The sequence below is a fragment of the Euprymna scolopes genome, chromosome 40 (genome assembly GCF_053919585.1).
Source record: "Euprymna scolopes isolate OS-2025 chromosome 40, ASM5391958v1, whole genome shotgun sequence".
NCBI lineage: Eukaryota > Metazoa > Mollusca > Cephalopoda > Sepiida > Sepiolidae > Euprymna > Euprymna scolopes.
The window spans coordinates 32,008,502-32,022,763 of NC_136521.1; the positions used below are offsets into that span (position 1 = coordinate 32,008,502).

Genomic DNA, 14,262 nt, shown 5'->3' on the forward strand with positions numbered 1-14,262 from the left:
AAAAGCAATATTTAGAAAAAAGAAATGTTCAATTTACGTCATGGTTAAGTCTCTGCTTCAATTTCACTTTGAATAATAAAATAATATTAAAATAATAAATAATAATAAAAATATAATAATAAAAAAAAAATGGACCACTTTATTGCTTACCTTGATAATAAGCGAAAATGATGTGGGTTTTTTTCCCAAATTTCATGAGGAAATTTCTCAGAGGGGAATGGTACCGAACCTTTAAGCATCACTAGGGTTAAAAAAAAAAAAAAATTAACACAAAATGGCTATTTCATAGTGTTAACATTTTTATCATTACTTTCCTAAAAATTCAAGTCTATCAAGTAGATTATTATTTGAAAGGATATTCATTTCTAAACAGGTGGTGTTTTGAGGCCTTAAAGTGTTTTGATTTTTAAAATATGACTATTTTAGTAGATCTACATTGAAATCTGTAATTATCCAAAGTGTTTTATGGTCTACATGTATTGCTACTCAGACATCAACCTCTACCTGACACCATGCCAGATCGCCTCCTTGAAAGCTATCAGCTTCATGTGCTTACATTTAAAAAAATAAAAATAAAATTATTTTCTGACAATCTTCGGCTTTTCTTTGTAACTAGCTGAGATACAGGACATTGCCCAGGGCACTAACAAAAAAACAAATCGAAAGTAAATTAGTATGTGTAACCTCTTTATATTAAAACTTCTATCTCTCTCTCTCTCTCTCTCTCTCTCTCTCTCTCTCTCTAGTTTCTAATAAAATCGAGCCTAGTTTAACTCTAAAGAATAAATAATTTTTTTCTAAATTTTAAATTATACAACAGGAGCAACGCTGATCAAGGAAATATAAACTTTCAGTTGTTGATTAGTAGTTATGGACTTCTAGTTGGACATACAACCCTTTATATAATGGATATCACGACAGTAGGCATCAGCCAATGAACTGAAGTAAACTTGTGAAGGATACAAAGAAAGCATTCAAAGTTACTTTTGTGTATGTCTTTCGCTCCATTTCCTACTAAATTCTTTTCCGAGAGGTCTGATTTTTTTAGTCAAATGTTTGTGTTTTGTGATTAAATTAATTAAATTAATGTAATTAAAAAAATATATTGGTATCTAATATTTATCTCCCTTGGAATTTTTCTGTTTTAAAGATGTTAGAAATTAAAAGTAATTGAACTTCATAAAAAAAAAAAAACAATAATAAAGAAAACTCTTTAGAAAGTATCTATCATGAATCACAGATGTCATATTCCAAAAATCACATAAATTGATCAAGTATTTTTTTAAACTAAGAAAATAAAAGTTTACAAATTTTAGTGATTAAAAAGTTTTATTTTGAATAAAACAATAAAAATAATCCTCGTAGTTGAATTGAGTTGTCGTTCTTAAATTTTAACACATTCTAAAACATGACAGCTCCAGTCTCGTTCATCATAAAATTTGATTTCCTTTATTTTTTTTTTTGTTTTTAATTATGTGAATAATTTGTGATTTTTGGAATATGACATCTTCATTCCATGATTCATAATAATGAATCAGATTTGTTTGTATTTTTGTTTCTTTTAATTAAGTCGAATTTTAAATAAGAATCAAAATTAATTTTTCTTTTGAACAGAAATTGACCCTCCCTGGTCGTGTCCTGGTCGGAGAAGGCGTTTTAACAAAAATGTGCCGCAAGAAGCCAAAGCCGCGTCAGTTTTTTCTCTTCAATGACATTCTTGTTTATGGTAATATTATCATCAGTAAGAAAAGGGTGAGTTGACCAGCACATACATGTACGCACATCTGAACATAAACTGCATCTTACACGCACTCACCAGCACATGCATACACACACATTTTTTTTTTTATGCACTTATTCTACTTTGAGAAACATGGTCGGTTCTTGTCCAGACCCCCCCCCCCCAATTAAAAAACAAAAATAATAAAAAAATCTGTATGATGTACTTTTCTTAAATGTGAAAATTAAATTTTATGTGTAAGAGAGAAGCGACTGTCTTGTGTCGGTATTTTGAAAATAATTTCAAGAAACAAGGGAGATAACTCAACAGTAATTCAAACTTGTGAGATTTTCTTTTTAATTTTTACATAGGGGTTACCACATATCGGAGGCCACTCTAGGATAAGGGTTAATGTGTGTATTGTAGTTGTTGGAACATTTGCATAATAATCGTTTGTAGTGGTAATTAGATTATTTACAAGGACAGTTACCATTAATCACTAAAAAATGATCATCTTTAGAAAAATGGAAACCAACATCTTGCTCATGTCTTCTAAACATTACCCCAAATAGTAACCCTTACGTCCAAGTGCGAATATGCCTTGTTTGGGCATGTATGAATAAAAAAAACTACTTGATCAATTTATGAGTTTTTAAATATGATATTTTTTTGCTTCATCACAGGTGCATACATAAAACAGATTTTTCTTAATTTTAATTTTTTAATATTGGGGAAATTCTGGACATGAAGTTTTTAACAATTACAATTTTTTTTTTTTTTCCCCCCCACATTTCATTCACTCAAATTTAATATTCTACTCTTTTACCATAATTTTGAAAAATCTACATCTAAGACATTTCATGTTTATATGCATGTTATCACCTTTCACATATTTAAATAAAACGAGACTACCCGTGATGCGTTGGGTCAGTATGCTATATTAGCTATGGAATTCATTGTGACGTAAAGAAAATAGTTTTTTTTTTTTTTGACATGACAGAAACATTTCTATGAAAGTATATTAAAATGAAAAATCACGGACGGATCACTCAAACATGAAAAAAAATCCTCCCTATTCGTGTAGTTACCTATTTTCCGAATAATCGCTCAAAAATCGAAAATTAAACATGGTTTTCTTACGAATCGAATACCGACGAAAGTCATTTAGCAGCAAAAACACACATGAACCTACCGATGAGAAATATAAGAATGAAAAACCCATATTGGAATCCTTCAACCAAGTTATAGAAACTTCAAATCTAAAAAAAAAATAATTAATAAAACCTGAAGCAAAAAAATAAAACCTAAATAAATAAAATAAAATAAAACTAATATTGAAACAGATTAGTAAATGTGGCAACAAATTCACCGTTCTCACACAACTATTTTGTATCTAGAAATGTAAACAAAAAATAAAAAAGGAAGGAAGGAAAAGACGGATAGAGAGTAGTAGTTGTAGTAGTAGTCTTGGCTTTACTACAATTGTTCTTATGTTTGTCAACGGGTTAAAGTTGTTTATTTGTAAGAAAATAGCGACAGTATAGTTATAATAAAGAATAGTTGCAAAACACTCTTACTCTTCCCATGTTAAATAATAATTTCGAAATAATAACGTTAATATTCCAGTGCGCAGGTCAAAATCTGCAAAAGAAGTGATTTGTGTTTATTTGTTTACGTTGCTATGGGTTAATGTTTATGCGTGCATGCGCAACCGGATGTTGTTAACCGGAAAGCGGATTACATCACTTGTTACAAGGTCATTTAAGTTTTATAATTATATAGATTAGATCATCTGTTCAGCAAAGATAGTGATTAATCTGATGTCAGAAGGTAAAAAATTTCTGACTTTAACTATTTAAAAAAAAAATTGTTTCCAAAAATCAAATTATGCCGTCTCATTGACTAAAATGGTACAATTTCAAGTACATTTCAAAATGTGCCATTCATTTTATGGGAAAAATATTTATGACAATTATTTTTTATTGTAAAAAGATGAAGAATATTATTTTGGAAACAATTGCTACAATTTTAAAATAGTGAAGAGATATATTTATCTTATTTAGATGACAATGACAATTGTTTTTACGAAAAGTCATTTTGTTTTTTCTTTCTTATGTGTGGACCCAGTCCTGGATATGACCTTAAACTATATCCAATGGTGAGGCCCCAGCTTGCGGGCTTTGGGGTTTGGAGCTACCCTTTAATTGGCATTGCTCTCAGGTCCACTCTAACCTGGAGTGGTAGTACCTGTTAGGGTCCCAACTATGGTTTTTTTTTTTTTTTTTTTTTTTACAAAGGCGTCACCACATTATCAAGGCCCAGAGGCCACTCAAGGATAAGGGTTAAAGAGTGTACAGTAGAAATTGGTCAATATAGTAATCATTAGTAATGAAAATTTGGTAAATTTGATAACTTATATGGAACGGCTCATCAAGAACTTATTTACTTTAGACTTGAACACAACCATATTGTAGTCAGCCGGAAAGCAGGAAAACGGAAGACAATTCCACAGGCGTGCAGTTCTAAGAAAGAAGCTTTGTTCATGGAATCTACGTTTAGGTTTAGGCACAGATAAAGAGTGGGGGAAATTATTGATAGTGTTTACAGCTAGACGAGTGTTTCTTGTGAAAGTTTGGCGAGGGGGGACCATAGATTGAAGCTCAGTTGAACACTTTCCATGAAAATAACGATACATCAGAGACAAACTCGCAACATCTCTTCTGTGAGATAGAGGTTGCAAGGAGGAGAAAAGGACATCTCCTACGAGGCTACGAAGTCTATTTTGAACTCTATCAAGGCAGGACAAGTCCTTTCTAGCAGCTCCTGCCCAGATGTGGCAACAGTATTCCATCCTTGGACGTACCTGGCTCTTATATAGGTAGAGAATAGCATCAGCAGTGAGATATCTACTGGATCGATAGAAAGATCCCACCATTTTTCCAGCGGCCTTGGCAACAGATTTGATATACGTGTTCCATTTAAGATCAGGAGTAATGGTCAAGCCCAGAAGCTTGTCAAAACTTGAGGCCTCCTGAAGACGAGAGCCATTCATTTCAATTGATGACAAATGTGAATTAGAATGTTGATGATGTAAAGAGAGAAGCTTGGTTTTAGATGCATTAAAAGTAACCAGCCACTCCTTTCCCCATTGTACTACGTGCTCAAGATCAGAGGAGAGAGAATTGGAGAGAACTTGGTCGTTTACTGTCTTAGATGTGCTACCATAAATGGTAGTGTCGTCAGCATAAATGTCTACAAATGATGTAAGGATATGATTTGGAAGATCATTAATGTAGATCAGGAAAAGAGTTGGGCCCAGGATGGATCCCTGAGGGACACCGGCATTAATACTGTGAGCTTCTGATTTTTGCCCCTCAACTACTACTCTTATGAACCTATCAGAGAGAAATGATTTAATAATTGAGAAGACTTTTCCAGCTATACCATAGCTAGCGATCTTATGAAGTAAACCTTTATGCCATACCCTATCAAAGGCTTTAGATATGTCAAGAGCAATTGCCCTAGAAAGATTGCCACCGTCGAGAGATTTGCTAATCCTATGCGATATAACTGTAAGGACAACTGCTGTAGATCTAGCAGAACGGAAACCATATTGAGTGTCACTAAGAAGGTCATTTTTGTTGAGATGTTTGATTACTTCTGTATTTAACACAGATTCTAGCAACTTACTCATGACGCACAGGAGACTTATTGGCCTGTACTGAGAGGGGGATAAAAATATTCTATCCAAAAATTTTTCTTCAAAATGGATTCAGCATTAAATAACCTGAAAAGGGTTGATATGCCATAAAACAACCAAACCTTGACTCGGGCAGAAATTTATTATTTCAAAACGAATACAGGGTGACCCCAAAAAAACAAAAGCTAAATGGAGGCCATCTAGAACATATGCTGTAGAACGGAGAAAAAAAGGCCAAAGACCCTTGTGTTTTGATGTGATGTTTTGAATATAATAAACTAGTCATGACCAAAGTTTCATTTCATTCGGATAAAACACTAAGAAACGGAGCCTAATTAGAGTTGGGGCCCGTTTTTTTTGGTCACCCTGTATTATTAACACACACACACATAAATTGCCTTTTATATATAAGTAGTTTTATTTGACAATGAAAATGGTTATTTTATGGAATTGATTAATTGATCTCCTTTACTGAGCACTCTTCAATTTCTGTTTAAACAGAGGTTCAAGAAAAGGAAACCAATTATGTTCTCATTGTTAGAATTTGAAACCGACGGTACTAATGTTGTTCTGATATTCTGTAATATATATATTCTTAATAATCAAGCACTTTGCTAAAATTCTCTCTCACTAACCTTACACACACACACACACACACACACATACGTAAAGCAAAATATAAAATGATTTATAAAAAAATAATTTACTTAGTCTCCAAGAATTCAACATCAACAACCAATGAATTATTGCAATCATTTCTGAGACGATACAAATTATTTTAATTTGAATTAAGTTCCATCACCAGCACAAGAATTAGATATCAAATAAATGTAAACATATGATTTGTACCAAAGTGAAGATTGCCCCCCCCCGTGTATATATATATATATATATATATATATATATATATATACACTTTTATGGTTTTCTTGTAAATATTCCAAGAGTAATGTTTTTCCATTTATAGCAGGATAGATAATAATATAATATAAATAGTACAATACCAAATATACTAAATTTGTCTAATGCTCAATAATATTCAAAGCATATATATATATATATATATATATATATATATATATATATAAATAAAAAAAAGCTCTTTCAGTCTTTGACAGACCAGACTATGGATACCCACGTAGGGGTGCCTTTGCGTGAACTTTTTTTTTCATGGCAGGAAGTGCGCAATCTCCAACCACACCTCTCCTGAGTCGACATTGTTAAATACCGGTGGCAAATAAAGTGTATGTACAGGGCGACTAGAAACAAATGCCAAGATAAGCGGAGAGCACATACAGTGCCTAGAATTCCTGAGTGGTAACCCATATATATATATATATATATATATATACATTTTAAAGTTCAATTCACAGTTTTTGAAAACCCATGTTCTTTTATTTTCTTATAAGAGAATGTTGATATTACAGATCTGTTTCATTAGCAATCTTCAACAAACAGTAAAAATATGTTATCACTGTATTTTTTAAATTAGCAAACTCTTCAGACAATTCTACGGAGAACAAGTGAAGCATGCGTGCCCCCCCTCCCCCCGTAAGTGCACAGTGAACAAGGCATAAAAAAAATGACCCCCCCCCCATTTAGCCCCCAAAGTCCCCAAGGGACGTCAAATCCTGGTGAAAATTAAGAAACGGTATCGTTTTAGGCCTTAACATATGTAAATTTGAGTTCTGCATCATGCAAAAAAAGAAATGTCGAAGTCCATAACCACCCCCCATTTAACTCCAAAAGTCCCCAAGGCCTTAACATATTTAAATTTGCATTCAGCACCATGCAAAACTGCTAAATAAAAATACACAGAAATTTTTGGACAAATATGGTAAAATAGTCCCAAAAATGGAGTGTTTTTATTAGCCCTAAAAGAGCACCTGGGGCAAACCCAAGAGTTATCGCGAAGTATAGACAAACAAAATTATATAGAAATCAGTTAGTTACAACTTTTCAGAAAGTTTTATAAAAATCCAAGGCATCAATTTTTTTACATAAGCACAAAAATGTCAATTTTAGCCATTTTAACCCGAAAGGCATTGCTGGGGGGGGGGGGGGGGGCAACCAGAGTTTTCCCAGAAAATCTGTTCTGTTACTTTTTTTACTCGCATCATGTTTAATGTTTGTGCAAAATATTTAAAAATTCCAAGGCATAGTTATTGAGAAACGTGCAGACAGACGAACGGACGAAGGTAAATCTACAGGCCACTCTCCTTTTGCTGGAGGACCAAAAAAACATTCAAACGCAATCTTTATATGTCACAAACAGTCAGAATTATACTTCTGATGTTGAGGGTGTAATTCTTGCTGTTGGTCAGGGCTCCATCTTTTTATTTACAGCAGATAGATTGAGACCCGACCAACAACAAGAAGTACACCCTCAACATCAACATTTTGACTGTTTGTGACATATAAAGATTGTGTTTGAATATGTTTTTTTTCTCCATAGAATTGTCTGAAGAGTTTGCTATATTAAAAAATACAGTGATAACATATTTTTTTTGTTTGTTGAAGATTTTTAATGAAACATATCTATAACTTATACTCTTATGAGAAAATAAAAGAACATGTTTTAAAAAATTGTGAATTGAACTTTAATATATATAAAATAATGGTTAAGCATGGCAACAGACTAGTAGAAGTAAGAAAACAAATACATTTATAAAGCAGAACTGATATTTGGTTTGTAAAAAAATTCTTTTAAAAAGAATAGGCCCCTTATTTCAATAATGTTTCTCTACACCAAAGATTAAGGTCTTTTGAATCAACCAAAATATTGGTTCTACTTTATACAAAACGTCACTGAACTTGACCCTGCTTTTGGTGAAACAATTTCACAACTTGCATACATTGTTCAATGCTATACTTATTCATAATTGATTTCCAAAATGTTATCTGTAAAATATCTGAGAGAGAAAAAAAAAATAAATAAATAAAAAAAAAAATAAAATAAAAAATAATGGTAAATGACAGATTTTCAAGCCTTCAGTGACTTTTTGGACGCCCTGTATTTGCGATTTTATTCCTACTGTAAAATATTCCTATTGTCATGCTTATCAATAAACTAGTTCAATAATTTATTCAATAAACTAAACCCTCGATTATATATCTATGAAACTTTCTATTGTTTCCTTTCGTGTATTTTAAAATTTTTCTTGTCTTCATTCTATTTCAGTATAATAAGCAACATCTTATTCCACTGGATGGTGTGAAATTGGAGGATATTGAAGATGACGGAAGTAAGGAGTATTATCATTCATTTTTTTCATTATTATTATTATTGTTGTTCACTAGTTTTCACACAGGCAATCCTTAGAGATTTTTCTTTAAGGACAATTTTTGGTGTTCCCTGGAGTCTAAGTGACAACAAGTCTCTCCAGATTTGCAGTACTCACCACCTTTTTCGATAATCTTTACAAATTATTTTGCATTATCACAAAAGCCGTTAACCATTGATTTCTCATTGGTAGCAACCATCAGTTTTCACTGGAATTTTGGTGGCAATAAGCCTCCTCAAGGTACCAGTCCACTTCGCACTTATCCAGTGGAAGTCTGTTTAATACATTCTCTCCTTGATTGTTCCATCCTCCTTGACCCTTTAAAACATTGTTTATTTTCAAATGTAAATCAATCCCAAAACTGAAATATATCTTCATATATATATATATATATATATATATATATATATATATATATATATATGAAAAACGGGTTTGTATTACTGTACACATAGATTCGAAAAAGTTGTCAAAAAACAGATATATAACAAATAAATGTTATCAAAGACAAGTTACTTTTCTACCAAACTGGATATATTTTTTGTGTTTTTATGCAATGTAACATGTTTATTCAGCTCGAAAAACATAGTGTTTACCAATTTATTGGAAAATTCAAGATGGCGGCTGACTCTCTCTTTAACACGGTAAGTTGTGGAAAAGGTATTATAAATAAAAAGCTAGACAAATATGACCATTGAGATTGTAGGCCAAAATAAACACTACATTAACGCATCAGTAAAGGTTAAGTTTCTTGAATCAACTTTCATAGGGCGGATTCCATAGACCCTGCATCATTCAGGTTGTGAGTCTTTGAACTTTTTCCAGATGCTGGATATCACATCTTAGATATGGAACAGTGCTCTGATGACAAAGTGGGAGAAAAATCTCATGAGTACGTTTCGCAAAAAGAACATCAAATGAGAAATAGAATACTTCTTGCTTTGTTTAGAGCCTGAATGTAATGTTTAGATGGCTTGAAAGACAAGTTGAACAGAAAGCTAAGATATTTGGTCTTGATTTCTCCTTGAGTAGAGCTGTGTCACTGCCGAAAATAAGAGCTGGATCAAAAAAAGAACTCGGGATGGGGGGGGGGTCTTAGTAAATCAATGAATATACAAAAAATTGCTAATAATTGATTGTAAATTCCCAGATTAATGAAATATCGGCTGCCTTATTAGCATACACATTTTATTTAAAGAAAAAAAAATTCATAAAAATGTTTTGTTCATGAATACCAAATGGTAGGATGTTCACTACTTTTAATTGAAAATTTTGCTGTTGAATATTTATCTCTGAGATATTTGGGAAAATAAGATGGTGAGGAATATTGAATATCTGTCTCTAGGTATTTATGACAGGGTTTGCCACCATTGAAAGCCACTGTCTACACTATTGATTGTCACTGTCTCTAGGTACTAATGACAAGGTTTGCCACCATTGACAGCCCAAATCATATAATGTTTGAATTCCAAATCGCATTGGCAGACAGCCTTTACACTGTCCTCCACAACTAAGTATGTAGCTATCTCCATTGGAAGATCTGTGAAGAGATATTGCTTGATGGATAGTTAAATATCTGGGAATGTGAACCCTCACTAATAACATCAAACAGAAAGGTGAGTGTTCGATGACAAAGACATATAGGTAGGCAAATACATAGAAGACGACGCCATCATGGCAGACATTGGAAAAACCTGAAAGATCTACGTTCATTATTGATGTGACTTTTCCAAATTACTTAACAGAACCAAACAGGAAAAGATAACAAAATATCAGGCCTTAAAGAATGATTTAAAAATGACATGGTCCCTTAAAGAAATCGACATTATACCAGTTGTGATAGGAACAATGGGTATAATAAAAAAACAAAAATCTAAAAAAATACTTGGAAACAATCCCTGTGACAAAATACAGAAAAGGAAGAATATCTATTCTTAAAAGATCCATCGGATATAAATTTTTATGCTGGGGTGATTAATCAGGATCTGAAAAATCAAGACTTTTGGATGTATCAGAATCAAAAAAATTTTGTCTATGTTCCGATGCCAAAAACGATTCCTTTAATTATATTTTTTATTTGATTTTTCTTTAAATAAAATCTTCTGTTGCTGGTAGTAATGATAAAATAATATTTATTGATTTTAAACTATCAGTCGCACTAGCAGATGTACTGGGCATTGCCAGGTATTAAATGTAATGTTAAATTTTTCAAGGTCAAAGGATTAAGTCATATTTGGTGCAGTTCTTCATAAACTCCCCCACCTAGGGATGGTGCACACCAAGTTTAAGTTTGCTACCATCTCTAGGTGGGGGAGATTGAGAACTGCACAAAATATGACTTTAACCTTTGACTTTGAAAAATGGTGCGCCTCATTTGTAGGTGGGGGACTATCATAATGCCAGGTTTGGTCATGATCAGTCTAGTGATGTGGGCTATAGGAGAGTTGGACACACACACACATGAACACTACTACTTATATATATATTATTTTAAAAATAATATATATGCTGCTCCCCATTAAAAGGGGGTACCAGATTGGTCAATGGGAAAATTATTCCCAACAAGCATTTAGGTAAAAATGCACTTTCGTATAAATACTTGAATTCATTCAAGAAAATATCGCTAACAAAAACAAATGAAAACATTTTATATATATATATATATATATATATATATATATATATATATATATATATATAGAGAGAGAGAGAGAGATTTAAATGAGTTTTGACGATAATCGGGGTGGGGGGGGGGAACAAGTCTATAGTTAAATATTTAGAAATTTATAAAGAATCGGAATCAGGGAAAAATATTGGAATCGTCCCATCACTAATAAATTTAAATCGTAATGAAATCAAATGTTAAGGTCCAAAAGGAAGTCCCTTGATCTCACAAAACTAACTCAAGCAAAACTTAAAAAAAAAAAATGACAGGAATTTCTGCTGATGGCTGACAAAAGAATAATATTTGGTTGCTGAGGTTTAGGCATTAGAGGAAATATGTCTGTTTGCTAAATAAACAATGCATAGCTGGAGACCATGTGCCAGAGTGGGTGTGGCCACATTGAGGACGAAATCCCATAATCCAAATTAAGGATACAGGTGTGTCTAAAAACGTAAGATTAACAAACTGATTTGGATTGCTAGAAAGTGACTGGTAAGCGAATTCGAAAAATTAACGACAGTCAATTTCCATTGGACTCTTCATTCTTCAGTCACTCTCATTTAGATACCAACTTATTTGTGGCTGGATTACCCAGAAAGCAGTTGGTGGTCTATTACTTAGCAAAGGCTTGGTAGGGCCTTACTAACATATATTGTAAATATTTTCCCTCACCCAACGACGGATTTTTCTATATTTTTTTCTTTCTTTATAAAGTTTAAAAAAAAAGCAATAAATAAATAAATTGTAGGTTATGTAAGTAGGAACAACCCACAGAGTGAATGTGGTATTATGGTGAATGTTTAGCATATAGTAAGTCTAAAAGTGAATGACAAATTGCATGATCAGCGACACCTTCCCCCCCCTCCTCCTACAAACAGTTTGGCAGAAAATTAACTTTGTAATAAGTATTGTTATAAAAACATCTATAATATAAATCTCATCTCTCTGTTTAAATGTATGTTTCACAAAAACTTTTGACAGAGGCGACGGATTTTCATGAGATTGGTATTATTTTGAAGCTTGGCTCTTCCGACGACAAATCTCGAAAAATTGGCCAAAAACATTAACTCCTTCACCCTCAACTGGGCACCTTTCTACAGGAAGGGGTCACTTTTTTTGCCAATAGTTTTGGAAGTCATCGCCTCTTTTCGATTGTCTAGCCTTAATTTAAACCTACGTCACTTCCAGTTTGGCGATGAGCGCAACAGCTACCACGTCATGTTTTTTCATTTTTTTTTTCCTCCTGTTGGAACCTGCCTACCTACTACCACTTTTTTTCTTTTTTTGCGCACACCTCCACTTTCTTTTCTGTCTTTGCGTCATGGGTTCGAACCTGCCTGCCTGCTACAATTTTTTTTTTCTTCTCAACACACACACCTAAAACACCCGGGCAATGCTAGGCACCCAGGCTAGTTGTTTATAAACATACATTTTTTTTGCATAAATTAAATCACTAACTACTTGTCTGCTGCAAATAAACAATAAAAAAAATATATTTTTATACATACGTGTTACTTTTTAATGTTAAAAGGTGTTGCCATATATGCTACAAAGATGGGCTTCCTTTACTGGGTTAGAAAACTTTTCTTACGTGCTAGTATCTTATATTTCTACAAAATCATCATCTACCCATGAATGGAATATTATTGCCACTAGTTTCTCCTGCTTAAAATTCAAAATAAACCTTTAATCTAATAAGGTCAACACTGTCTACCAGGTTCCAGCCTCTGTTCCATCACCACAATGTTGCATCTCTGTGTTTGTTTTACAAATACTTTAATGGAATGTATTCTAACAAACTTGCTGCATTGGTGCCTCCTCAATGTAAATACCTCTGGACAATCAGCAAAATTACACCCCTTTTACTGTAGAAGTCCTCAAATAACGGAGAGCTCTAATATATTTCTTTCAACTGCTTGTCTTTGGAATTTGGCCCCTCCTCTTTTTTCCTGACTATACCAACATATAGAAATGTAAATATAATATGAACAAGCATTTTGCTGCACAACTTCTTACTTAGGATGCGCCTGTCAATCTGGCCCCTAATTCATACTAACCTCTTCTGTCTCAGTGGCGATGTGCTTTGGTCAGGATGAATATAAGTTTTATATAAAGGTTCTTTTCGTTGTTCAAATTTAATTAGACCTGATATAATTGGCTGTGTCTGGATGCATCTGATTGAAATAGAATATTGAATGCGAAAAGGATCACGATCTTCCATGTAAGCATCCCCACTAAAATATGAATCAATTTTATTTGATGGAAACACTAAAACAAAGAAAGTTGCAAGGTCGGTTGGCTTTTGTCACAATGTAGTATTGGTTGATTGGCTGGTTCTGGCACTGGACGAAAGCAGGATAAGTCATGGCAACATATAAGAAATAACTTATATAAGGAAAAAAATTGTAACCTTTGCATGATGTAAATAATTTTTTCAGGTCATATATCCATATAAGTAATTATCATCCAATCTTTTTTGTGTCACCGCATTCCATGTAGCTACTGTCTTTTCTGCATATGTTCTAGTTTTTGCATTTTTAAAAAAAATTTTTTTACATGTTTGGTAGCCATTTTGTATCTTCACCCGATATCTCTATGTTTATTAGATTGGGTATATTTATATGTTTAGGATTCACTCCTAAACTAATTAACCAATCATTAAGAATTTTGGAACACAACTGCTAAGTGTAAGAAAGCTAAGCATGGGCTATATTTAGTATAATTTAGTTCTATGCAGAAAGGTAAAAGCGTCTCATTAAAATTCAGACACCTCCATTTTTCTTTTTTGAAATTTTAAGACATCAATTAATAAATATTCCTCAAATTTCTTCCTTGGAGTATTTTAAAGAGTTCTTAGGGGCATAATATGAGCACAATCTTCCATTTGAAAATT

At 32.8% G+C, this 14,262-nt stretch overlaps 1 protein-coding gene across 1 annotated transcript in view; it reads left to right on the forward strand.

Annotated features, from left to right (window-relative positions):
* LOC145265650 (pleckstrin homology domain-containing family F member 2-like) overlaps positions 1–14,262 on the forward strand; it is a 219,959-nt gene that overhangs the window by 190,914 nt on the left and 14,783 nt on the right. The window contains exons 5-6 of the mRNA XM_080121717.1: positions 1,615–1,752; positions 8,602–8,665. Coding sequence (XP_079977843.1) covers positions 1,615–1,752; positions 8,602–8,665 — 202 coding nt within the window. The remainder of the gene's footprint in view (positions 1–1,614; positions 1,753–8,601; positions 8,666–14,262) is intronic.